At 36.2% G+C, this 12,638-nt stretch overlaps 1 protein-coding gene across 4 annotated transcripts in view; it reads left to right on the top strand.

Annotated features, from left to right (window-relative positions):
- Window positions 1-12,638, top strand: part of DENND1B (DENN domain containing 1B) — a 168,426-nt gene that overhangs the window by 118,723 nt on the left and 37,065 nt on the right. For all 4 annotated transcript variants that reach the window (XM_075422316.1, XM_075422317.1, XM_075422318.1 and 1 more), the window contains 2 exons: window positions 877-1,002; window positions 10,404-10,505. In XM_075422316.1, coding sequence (XP_075278431.1) covers window positions 877-1,002; window positions 10,404-10,505 — 228 coding nt within the window. The remainder of the gene's footprint in view (window positions 1-876; window positions 1,003-10,403; window positions 10,506-12,638) is intronic.

The raw sequence follows: 12,638 nt of genomic DNA on the forward strand, positions 1-12,638 counted from the left end.
TGTATTTGATGTAATTGGAATTCACTTCTCTAGATGTCTGTCATGGTGAAAATTAGGAGAGAATAGACTGTAACTGGGTATAATTCCAAGTATCTTTAAATAATACTGTAAGAAGAATTACGTGATTTTTCTCCAAAGTGTCTCCAAGTAAGGGTCACCTAAATTAAAATGTCTTTTTTTTATATATAATCAGTGATTGCCATTTGCCAAGTAAAAAAAGAATGGTCTTTTTGTTTTTTGTTTTTTTTTTTTACCTACAGGTGTCTTCTGAGAGTTGTTTGTGGGTTTTTTCACGTTCACATGTTTTGTCTTCGAGGACAGTTCTAAAGACAGTGTAGCAATTTACACAAACTTTTCTCAACTGTTTGACAGTGGTAGCAGCTACTCCCATGGTGTATGAGAAATGATGTAAGATAGTAATTTGACTTAAAAAAAAAAAAAAATCGTCCCTGAAACCGAGTAGCAAGTGACCATTAAGAGTCTTTAAAAATAAGCCTTCACAGCATAAATCAAAAATACCCAACTGTCTTCGTTCAAAACTAGTGGGTACATGTTATGATTGAGAAAAAAAAAATCTGCAGAAGAGTATCTCACATGCATTTTACTGTAAAAATAATTAAGCTTATTTATGTCAAGAGGCCTTGGGAAAAAAAGAGAGCATAAACCAATTTGCATTAGCACTCTACCAGCATCCCCTGCTTTCATTTCAATTAACAGACCAGCAGGTGCTCTTTGCAGTTAAAAAGATAAGCTATCAGGAAGGAGGATGAATTTTTGGCTGACCTGTAGACACCATGGTTTGCCTGCTGATTGGGTTCATACCTCGCTGTACCAATTTCTGAGGTGTTAATTTAACTGTTCCACTCTGTCGTGCAGGTCTCGGCCTTGAAAAATAAACTGAAAAAGCAGTCTACAGCGACAGGAGATGGAGTAGCCAAGGCCTTTCTTCGGGCACAGGCAGCACTGTTTGGATCCTACAGAGATGCACTAAGATACAAACCAGTAAGGCTTCTTCTCTACTTCGTTTTTTCCTTAATTTGTGAAAGCACAGTCTCATTCCTTGCAAGGAAAATATGAAATGTTTTATCCCAATGTGAAAGATTTCAAAGAAAGTGTTTTAAATCTTACTCTATGCAAAGGGTACATTGGCAATTTAGAAGACACTACCACCTCCTGACGGTGAGTTGTACTGAAAAATAAATGCTCATCCGAAGTCAGCTATTCTCTGATTTGTATCACTTTTATAATTTCTTTAGTATAAAATCAGATTGTGTTAATGAAACAACTTACACACAGCTCACCTGGTTTAATGTGGTGAAGAACTGAAGAGGCTGTGCCTTTCAGACTCCATCATTTTTCACCATACTACGTCTAGAGACTTCGCTGTGTTTCAGGCCAGAAGCTTTTTATTTCCTAGCAGAAGCCAGATATGAGTGAAACATGCATCTCTTCTATTAAATGCTAATGTTGATTCTACTGAGAAGTTAGTAGAAATTAAAACCCATTTCATCCCATCAGAACTTCAGGATTTGTATTTTGGATGTTTTGCTGGTACTCAGTAGATTAACGTATTATGGGCTTGCATCCTTTCTGGCTTATGAGGGTGGCACATATTGAGCCTATTAGAGACAAAATCATTGATCAGAAACAACTTAGACATTCACTTAATCTGTCAGTCCAGATTCTTTTCCTATACTATCCGCAAACTACTCATAGTGGTTCCATGTGGTAACATGTGTTGAGATGACATCGGCTGAATCGGATTCTGAGGATATGATACTTGGTGGTCTGATGGATTCAGATAATTATTGAGATTTGATAGGAGAAAACTATCCATGCTTGAGGAGCCAATTTTGTAAAATTGTTGAGTGTGTGGGTGCATGGGTGGATGCTTGTTTGGGGGCAAGCAGGGCTGAGTATTCTGTTGTTGGGTAAGGAACTATGTGATATTTCTAGATGGAAACGGATAAGATAGTTTTTAATTCCGGATGAGGCCTTTTCCCGGAGGAAACATTAAAGTACAGTATGGCAAGTCTTCCCCCTACCCAAGTGGTGCTCTTACAGGTAGTCTCTTTTGCCATGAGTGTTTTACACACTAGCTGTCTGTGCCAATGACAGCCATTGTTATTGAGGTGAAAAGTAACCCATGCAGAAATCAAGTAATGTTTCATCCAAGTATTTGTGTTACGCAGTCATTATAGTTTTCTTATGATATGGAAAGCCAGTTTGCGTACTATATTAAATGACTGTAACTGCTTTCAAAATCACTAGAGTTCAACACAGTACTAGTTCCATTAAAACAAATAATTTCAACAGATAGTTGTCATTTATTCCATAGTGACATTACATGATGTTGCTTCAGGAGGGTTATCTGGTTTGTCCCTTAGTCTTAAGGTGAGGACGCTAGTTCGTGTCAACTCATGGCAGCTTGCAGTAAGAGCTGTTGAGTCAAAAAGTGTCTTCATCTACATTCACTGTATGCATACAGAATGATGTCAGTCTGGTTGATGTCCTTACTTCTGTTCTGACCAGAAATAGGCTCCAGTTGGTCCTTTGTTTTGGTAAGTTTGTTGAACTGAATGTGCAAGTTGTTTAGCATTCTGGTTAGCATCTCTGTTGAAATGAGCTCTTCTTTTAACTGATTTCCGTTTCATTTCAGTTTATCTGTTGGCATATCTGAGATCTACATTTCCACTCTATTGGAAGTAGTGCACCATGAATCATTTAAACTGGCAAACATTTGTCAAAGTGACCTTTGCAGTCTTTCTTTCTGCTTTATTTTCTTTTGCAGGTTTTTTGTTTTTGTTTTTTTTTTTCCTTAACTCCAGTGATTGCATATAAGAGAAGATATTTATGAAACCATTGTGGCCTGATGGTTCTTTTTCTTTCAAAGATATGTTATTCCAGAATATCTTAACAGGCAGAAGTCTGCTGGCAAATACCAGCATATCTTGGATTGGCATCAACTTGTCCAAAGACAAAACGTATTTAAAAAAACAAAAAGTCTTATCGGTTATTTTGAGCTGTGTTCACATAGTTTTAACTAATTTAGTATTTTACAGAATTTTTGTTGTGATAGAGAAGTTTATTAGAAGCTGACTTTGCTCTGGATTAGTAGAAACTAAGAGGAGTTATCCTGTGATTGTTCAGCTCATTTTACATGTGCTTTTTGAACTCAGTTTAATGTGTTATGAATTGGGAAGTTCAGAAAATCAGATCACATTTGACTGTCTTAGGACCATTTGTCAGGAGTCTCAAAACTTGTAAGTTGTTATTGCAAAGAAAATACTCTCCTTTGTTTTGGAGTCTGTGATGCTGGATGTAATACGGAAATCTAAATCACAGTTATGGACTTTATTTACATTCTTTCAGGAACTCAAGTAGTATTCATGTAGAAAATTTGTAGGGGGTATACTTAAATGAGAGTATTTTCTGTATGGATTTGAAATACTTTTGCTATAAAAAAGCTTGTCATATTTTCAGAATCAAGAACTGAGATGTTTTGGGGTACCATTTTTAGGATCGCATACATCCTGATGAATTTGGGTAGTTATCTATTAGTTGTAAGTTGAAAAATATGTTTAAGTGAACTATTTTCCTTGCAGCAGTGTGTTCTGTATGATTTTAACTTGAAACATGAAACAACTGTCATTAATATTCACTTTGAGTAAAGAACAGCTTTGATAGTGTCTGTACTCATCCAACACTTCTCTTCATTCCAAACTCTGTTCATCACACTGAACACTCAGTCTGTGCAACTGTTTGTTTTCAGCATAGGACAGATTCTCCTCGGTATAGCAATATGTCTTGAACAAACGTCTAGCAATTATTGAAAAAAAAAAAAAAGATTGGTAAAAGGGAAAACGGGAAGCTTCAAGGGTCTTGAAAGGTTCATGGGACTCCAAAAGACCATATGGAAAATTTGACTACTCTAATAGAGACAGAAAATGTGACATGTAATAGATGAAGGTGATCATATTTCATTGAGTAATAAATGATAATAAAAAACTTAATCCAGTAAAAATTCCCAAGAAAAGTGGAAATAGTTGTTTTTTCTGTTTTAATCACAATACTGAATTAAAGAAATTGATCAAATTGATATAACTGCCAGAAGTATTTTTGTAATAGGCTACACTTTACATTAGCAAATATTGTGTAATAGGAGTGGATCTGTAGAGCAAAACAGTACAATCGGTGCCAAGGACCTGACATCCACACTGTGCAGTTCTAACTTTATCGTAGTTCTTATTTTAATCTGGTGTTGAATACTGAATACTCAGGACTAGCTGGAGCTCATTTCTGCTTTAGTTTAATTCAGAAGGAATCCAGTTCATGCATGGTAGGTGGGGATGATTGAAAAAATTGCTTCACTGTCGTTTAATAAATAAATGACTGAAAAGTAATCCAGAACAAAATTTCATCAGTGGAATGGTGAATTATAATGTTTTTGTATATGGTCTCATTCATGTAGAGGACTGCAATCCGTTTTGGTATGTTGGGCGAGATGCTCCATGACAGAGGAATGTGCATGGACTTTGCAGGGGGATCTCCAGCGGTGGCAATGAGGCCATTCAAACTGTTTTGCTGTTAGGAGCCCTGGAATACAGAAAGGCAGGTGATCAGTGCATGGCTGTACTCGCCCAGCTGGCAGCTGCAGTGTGAGCCATTGCATGCTCCGCAACATCAGTGATCGCAAACAGTTTTCGGAGTCTAACCCTGCTGAGGCATTGCAGCCATCGGACTGTGGTGAGAGAAGTGCTTCTTACATTGCCTAAATGCATATACAAATCCAAATTATATTTACTTTTGGGTGGTCACGACTTAACCTTGAACCTTTTGTTGCTCCTATTTTCTTTAGGTAGTCCAGTGTTTGGGAGTTAATAATGGAACAGTATTGCATGTTCCATGTTTCAGAATTGCATGCATAGGTGGGAGTTAGACAAAAGATTACGATTATGCAGTTTGTGTAATTTTTTCAATCAATCTATGTGCGATGTTGTGTTTTTTTCTAGCTGTTTTACATTCTTCGTGGGTGATTTTTGGACATCCTTCCTTATATCAGGCAAGAGCCACACCAGTCAAACATTTTAACAACTCTGTGATAGCTAGCGAAAACAAGCCTTACACGTGTACTTGTGCAAACCTTGCAGATGAAAGCACAGACTGGTAAATTTTTTGCATTAATCGTATACAGTATGGTCAGTTAATAAAACACAATATGATATAAAGAATCCTTAAACAGGCAATATTCCTTATCTATGTCTAGAGAGGGAGAGGTAGATAAGAAAATGAGGAATAATAGTAATGAGTATAAAAGTATATTTGCCATGATAGAGATTAATTTTATCATCAGGAAAATAAGCAAAGCAGAAAAGTTGTTTGCTCCTAAGCAGCAAACATCAGGGAGAAATACAAGTGTGATATTTTTATTTTTTTTAAAAAGTTAATTCATCATGGCAAGACAAATACATTTCAAATGTATTGCAAATAAACAAATCCTCTTACTTGGTGACACATCTATGAAGAGATTATGGAATATAAGCAACAGTAACTTATTTTCTGCCTTTGAAAAATTTGGCTTTTATTCAAGAATTAACTAAAAGAAGTTGTCGACAAACAAAATCACCCCTTTCAGGAAAGAGCTCACGATGTTAAAACAAAAGAAGTAAACCCAGGATAGCTTTAAGTTATGATCGTTGTAACATCACTCATCAGAAATAAAGAAATGAAGAGCAAAGGCTAATGGCTTGCTCTGGAATGCTCAGCAGCAGGAGTTCGTGGTCTCATCAGTACACCATGGGTGCAGAGATAACTTTCAGCTTGAAGATGGCACAACCTGTCAGAACTCACTTTAACTGAATGCTAACTGGAGCGCTTTGGGCCAATATTGACACTATTTTAAGTAGTGGCACTGGCTCTCCAACAGATGCAGGTATTGTATTCAATATGCAATAAATCAAAATAATCCAATGAAATGTTATGTTAGGAAAAAAAGAGGTATTTTAAGATTCAGAATACACCTGAATTACTTGAGAATGCATAAGTAACAATTGCTTACAATTGAGTATCAAAATGAAGCTTTTTCAGGACAGGTATCTCTTGAAATGGGCATTGACTGGTTTGCCTTTTCCCCAAGAGTTAGGGATGAGAAGTACAGCAGAGTACACAAAAAGAGGCAGAGTGATGAAATGCCAGAACACAGTTTGTGTTTATATCCAGAATCACCCTGAGCAATATCTGTTATGACTATTTATTGTGACTTCCATAAGAATTTTATTTTACGTGTTGAAAATTATTGTTTAATTTGTCTTACGAACTGTAGTAGTCCTTTATTGAATATAGATATTATACTAACAGGAGTTGTTGTAGGGTTTAGTTGTGCTATAAGCGATATCAGCATATCTGAGTCTTTTTTTGGGTACATTGCAGGAAATTTTCAACTTTTGCACAAACTGGTTTGTAATTTTAAATGGCACCTTTCTGAGCAGAATTATATGTCATACTCGGTTATCCCCTGGCCTTTAACTCTGAATGACAGCAGATGAAATTTCAGCTTCCATGATTTTAAACAGAGGAATTTTAATATCAAAACCGAAATGGTGTTTAAATTTTTTTTTTTTTAAAACAGATTATACAAAACCATAGAAGCTATGGCCATACCTAGCTGCCTTATACTCTTCATGTAATAAGTGAGAGCTACCATATGAAACAGTATTAATTACAGCAATAGTACAAATAGTTGGTATGAGTCATCTCATGCTAGAGTGATATGAATGTTTTCTGAAACAAAGAATTAAAATGTTTGGACTTCTTGTTCAGGTTAAATATCACTAGGTTTAGAAAGCACAAACATACCTTTTAATCTAGATTGTTTTTCTTTTTAAAATGATCATGCTGTTTTAGCTCACTGTTTCTATGTTCCATTGAGGTTTGTATAAATAGCTTGCTTAAAATGTGAATGTAGCTTAGAGTAAGAAATTCCTGCTGTGTGTGGCAAGCTATGAAAGGGGAAGAAAATTCTATAGCAACTGTTGTTAAAAGGACGGATATCTTGTCTGGGCAGAGATTGTTTGGTCTGAGTATTAGCTGTCTACTTTTCAGCATAGGGTCCCCACTGGGTTTTGATCGAACTTGTTTTAAAAGTACGTTGTAGATCAATACGACAGGGGCCATTTGATGGTCTACTGGTTAAACATCAGTGAAGCGTGCCTCCAAAACTCAGTTTCTAAAGGTACCCAGTTGTGTGTGCAGAAATGAGACTGTTAAAAGCTTTATGTACAAAAACTTCTAGAGCTATTTTTGTTTACATTGATTCAATAACTTATTTTTTAAATAGCACTTCAGAAGGCTTCGTGTTCACAGTAATAATCTTGAAGATTTGTAAAAGTTTTATTTGGAAAACAATTTTGTTATTCAGAGCCTGATTTCAGTGAAGTTACAGCAGATACCGTGAGAAAACTTCAGTGTAGAATTTCTACAGGTTTCAGCTGATTTTCTCATTTTCATGTGCTGAACAGTTAGAAGCTTTAAACCTACAAATATTTTTAAAGCAACCTTGCCATAAGTAGATTCAGATAACATAGATGACTTTTGGATGTGAACCCTTTATAGTTCTAAATATATTTTCAGCTAAGGAGTAACTTTGGTTATTCTGTCTCTGAACTGTCCTGATAAGGGAACAGATGCACCAATGCATGAGTGCTTACTAAGTGTCTAAAGCATCCAGTGACTAAAGGAGAGTATTTGGGAAGCTATTACAGCCATGCACTAAAAATGTGTGTTGAACTACCATTTCCTGGCGTTCTCTTACATGGCTCGGGCGGGAGGAGTGCCATCTCGTAAAACTATCTTAACTGTGCTCACTTCCCAGGCTGATGGAGAAGGGAGAGCAAGCATGCCTCGTTTCTGCTGGGAGATAACCTCTCCTGTTTCTCTTTCATCTTTCCCAAGACAATTGGGAAAGTGGCAGTGGAGGCATAGCTTAGGTTTTATTTTTCTAAATAGAATATTTTAAAAATACTATTTTCTCTCTTTGGTCCTAAATTTAGTGTTTCGTAGTATGTCATGAGCCATCATCTAGGCAGTTCTGCTCAACCACAAAGCCTCTGTATTTCCAGAAATCATGTCTTTGTGTAACAACAACAAAATGTGTATATGTAAGTAAGGGGTTGTTATAATTTGCTGCCTTGAAATTTTTTGGTAGAATGACAGAACTGAGAAGAGAGTCTGCCCTCAGGAAGACTATGTCTTGTACCACCATGTCTCACTGGAGGCTATTCCATTTGTTTTGATGCACTTTGAATTTGCAAAGTAGCTTGGGGTCATCTTCCGAAGACAAGAGTCTTTAGGAGCTCAAGAATCGCTAATGCAAAGTGGGTCAGGAAGGCAATGCTATTTAAAGTACCGCAAACATTTCAAGCTCTTTGGCAGATCCAGCACGTCCTGCATGTGTACAGTGTTCACCGGTTAGCTCGGGGTAAGTGGGTACCTTGGGTGCTTCTCCTGGAGGCTTGATTGGCACAGTGCTACATATTGTACTGAGATGTGTGTGCATGCCACAGCATTCCAGCTGCCCTGTGAAAGGGGAAGGATTGCATTAGGTAAATGTATTGCTTTGAGCTCTTCCAGTGAGATTTCTTTTAAAAAATCAGAGGTTCCCTAATGTAGTAACGATGTAAAATTTAAAAACAAGTTAAACATGCGCTTAAGTGCTTTGCTTAGTAGGATTGGACCTCTTAAAAGAGACACTTAAATAGGGAAGCTTTTGATAGTATGAGAAAAGGATTTTAAAATCATATCACAGTGTTTATACTGCAGCATTTCCTTGGTTCATACTCGAACCATTTAAAAAGAAAGTGCAAGGTGTCAAGAGCGGTTGAAAATGATTTAGAGCTGTCCCACCAAACTCACCTAGGTCACATCCAGGAAACGCTTTGTGGTACTCTGGAAGCAGATAGCTGCGCAGTCAGCCAGAATGATAGGAAAATGCGTGAAGCGTAGGTGGTTAAACAGGGTTAGGAGCAGAAAGCTGTGGTGATCACAGGCATGAATAAATTTGTCTTTAAAGTGGCTAGCAGTTGGAGCTGTTGTGAATACCAGTGTAGCAGCTGTCCTTGATCTTTTTTCTTTTGAATGCATGAGGTGTCTTTTATTCTGTTGTGGGACTGCACTGTATAAGTAGCTTTTGGGTAGTAAAATAGTCTATGGTAGATTTAGATGTGGCGTTTTGTTTGACTCCGAATTTCCTGTCTTTGAGACCTTTGGTAATTGTTTCTAACCTGGTAATCATTTTGGTTTTGTATACTGGGGTGAGGGGCCTTCTGGCTTTATGGTGAAATCAGTTCACATACCTTGATCACTGCGCAGACTTTGTAAGGTACCTAGTGTTGGTCTAGTTACGCCAAGCAGCTTCAAGTATTTATCACAAAGTATTGACAGGAATAACAGTATTGGAGAGAATGCTCATCAGAAATATCCAGTGATCTCTGCATACTGAAGATAGCAAATTTGAAATGAAATCAGGGAATAACATAGGAGTCAATTTGATTGTTTATAAATAAGCTTGTTAGTGTCTTTTGTTTTTAAATGAATGCTGTTTTCAGTAACATTTTTTTCAACAAACACTTCATTTTCAATGAATACTTGTTTATCTTCCTTCATCATCAAAGTGTTCTGCTGCAGGGTTTTTGGCAACTACAGGCTATGCATTTTTTCCGTGTTGGGGAAATACATTTTATTGTACTAAATATTAATCTCATCTGTTCAGACTTTCTCCATAGCAATGTTCCAAAAAGTCTGTAGCTTCTGTTTTGTGTAAAAATAAAGTAGATGTGTATTTCAGTAATTACCTGTTCAATCAGCAGTAGATTTATCCATCTTCTCATGTTCTGGTAGAATAATTATAAAAATAACTTGGTGCAGATATATTGTTTTCGACTGAATTAGAGTTTTAGTTTACTAGTATTGCGGGTTTAGCATGCCGGGGAATCAGAGTAATCCTGAACAAGAGTGCATGTTAAATTATTTGAAACAGTGGACCTGTTCTTCCTCAAAATTTCCACCGCTTCCTTGAATTTTTTAATGAAGAGTGCTATAAAGGTAGCATGAACCAAATGTAAACCACTTCAGCTTTTCCATGCAATGCGTATTTTGTAGACTGACTTCATAAACCATAGGTTCAATTGCAACATGTATTTTGAGAACTATTTAAATGTTCTGTGAAGATTTGGGGCTTTTTTTGTTGTTTATGTCTGTTTATTTGGTTCAATGTTTATCAAGATTACTTGAAAGGAAATACTTGGGCGTATTGACTATTAAAAAATACATTTGTAATGGAGAATTTGAAATAAATTGGCATATTTTTATATTATAGTTACCATCTAACTTCTGTTTAAATTTTTTAGGGAGAGCCTGTAACTTTCTGTGAGAATAGTTTTGTGAAGCATCGTTCCAGTACTACTAAGCAGTTCCTGGAAACTGCTGTTAATCTTCAACTATTTAAACAGGTAGGAGAGGGTAAATGGCCCAGGTTTAATGACTTTCTGTTAAAACCTTTCCATATAAATACATTTTCCTTTCTGTCATATTATGAAACTCTGCGATAACATGTAAGTACAAGTACTTCGTGTAGTAGCAGTCATCCCAGTTTTGTTCTATTTTTAAATCTTCAGTTATAATTAAAAAAAGGGGGGGGGGATGGGACGGGGGGAACTCAACAGAAAAACAACCCCAGGGTGCAGAGCCATGCAACATCTCTTCAGAGCCAGTCAGCAGCTCATCGAAACAAGAAAAGTCATGGATCTCCCAGCCTGATGGTTGGATTTCATTTTCAGCTCTCTTGGCTCATAACCAAAGAATCTAAACAACATAGTGCTTACTTAAATTGGACTTCAGTGGCATTTTATTTAAAAACTCGATTCATAGTGTAATTGCAGTTTTGCTTGCTGGGCTTTTTGAAGTATGCACACAGAGAATGCTACAAACCTGAGCCATAGGGCTGGCCGGAAGAATATTCTAGCTGATCTGTTAATGCAGATTTTGAACTAATAGAGAACAAATTGTTGAATGTCTGGCACAGCTCAGTAATGGTTTTATTACAGTCTTTGAAATGATTTTTTTCTTTGATTTTGTTCTATAACTCCTTTTTTCTCCCTTTTCATCACATGACCCCATTGCATCAAAAGGGTATTAAGGAATTTACTACTAAATTTTGAGGAAAATCAAGGAAAATCTGAATGAAATCATAAGACTCGTAGAAGTATATGTTTGCCTGCAAATATCTGGAATGATTGAGGCATGGGAGTTCATGTTTAAATAATCTGTTGGACTTCTTTGAAGATATACTACTGTGATAGATAAGGGAAATTCATTATATGTAGAATCTTCTAATTTTTAAGAAGCATTTGGTGTTAATTAGAAGCTAGTGTCTAAAGTAAAGATTTATGCAAGGATGATTGTGTGTAGAAGTCCTGTGAAATTATGTTTCTCCTAATTGTATGAAAGTTAAGGAAATACTGATCATAGAATTGGGCTCCTTTACTGTGTTTTGTTTTAATACAATAACAAAATGTAAATTAAAATATAAAATGGTAAAGAAGAAATCTGAAACCTTTTGAAGTATCCGGCACATGATTGAAGTGGAAAGAAGTAATGGAGTAAACAGTGTTCTGTACATTTTGCATATCCCAGTGTGATAAGCTAGCATGAAACTTTCTTAGTAGAAAGCTGCCTAAAAGCAAGGTTTCTAAATTGCTGTCACATAACGCAAGATCATCAGCTGTAAGAAAGAGGTTTAACTCCACTGAAGTGAATGGGCTTGTGAGTGTGGCTCTGTACTTGCCCATTACATTTTAATATGTGTTCAATTAAACAGAATCAGTTTACAATTTGTTTATAGCTTGTTGTAATTTTATTTCAACTAAAGGAAATAATATATTTTAGAGGGTTAGGAAATTGTAACAATTTTGATGATGTGTGTGGTTTAATAGTAGGAGGAGGATTTTTTAATTCCTCTAGTTTATGTTGCGAAGGTTACTTCTACTTTTTCGGCCCAGCTGCATCTTCTCCAGTTTTTCCCACTGACAAATGAGCTGTTTTCAAAGTTGTTCATGTTCAAAAAGACTAAACTGTATTTTATTCTGTTCTGGAAAATCTTTCAAGCAGAAAATAGGTGCTTTTAAAGGCACCCTTTTTGCCAGAACTAACAAGTAAGCTTTATTTACACCATTTCATGAAATCCTTCCTCTCCTTTCTTCTCTGTAGGTTTTTAATTTTCTCCCCCTCTATCCTACTTTGACACATGTTAATTCCTCTAATTTAACCATGCTCTTAATTTTGGAAGTTGTAGTATCTTTTCACCAAAGTACCAGGAAATCACTGTCAGAACAGATTGTGGGGTTAATTCTTTGTGTTACTCCCATTCAGATTATTTTCATCTTCTACAGCATCTGTTTTTACTTTGTATTACACTTTGTGCTTTCTATTCATGATATCCCCAAATGTACTAGCACATGCCAGTCTTTTGTACCAAAATCATTAACTAACTTGTACATAGTATCAGTCGCAACACTTGCCCTTAAATACCATGACCGGTGATGCTTCCAGCCTGATATTTTTCCTTTCGTTACAAACTGTTATCT

Source organism: Opisthocomus hoazin, chromosome 6, assembly GCF_030867145.1.
Source record: "Opisthocomus hoazin isolate bOpiHoa1 chromosome 6, bOpiHoa1.hap1, whole genome shotgun sequence".
Taxonomy (NCBI): Eukaryota; Metazoa; Chordata; class Aves; order Opisthocomiformes; family Opisthocomidae; genus Opisthocomus; species Opisthocomus hoazin.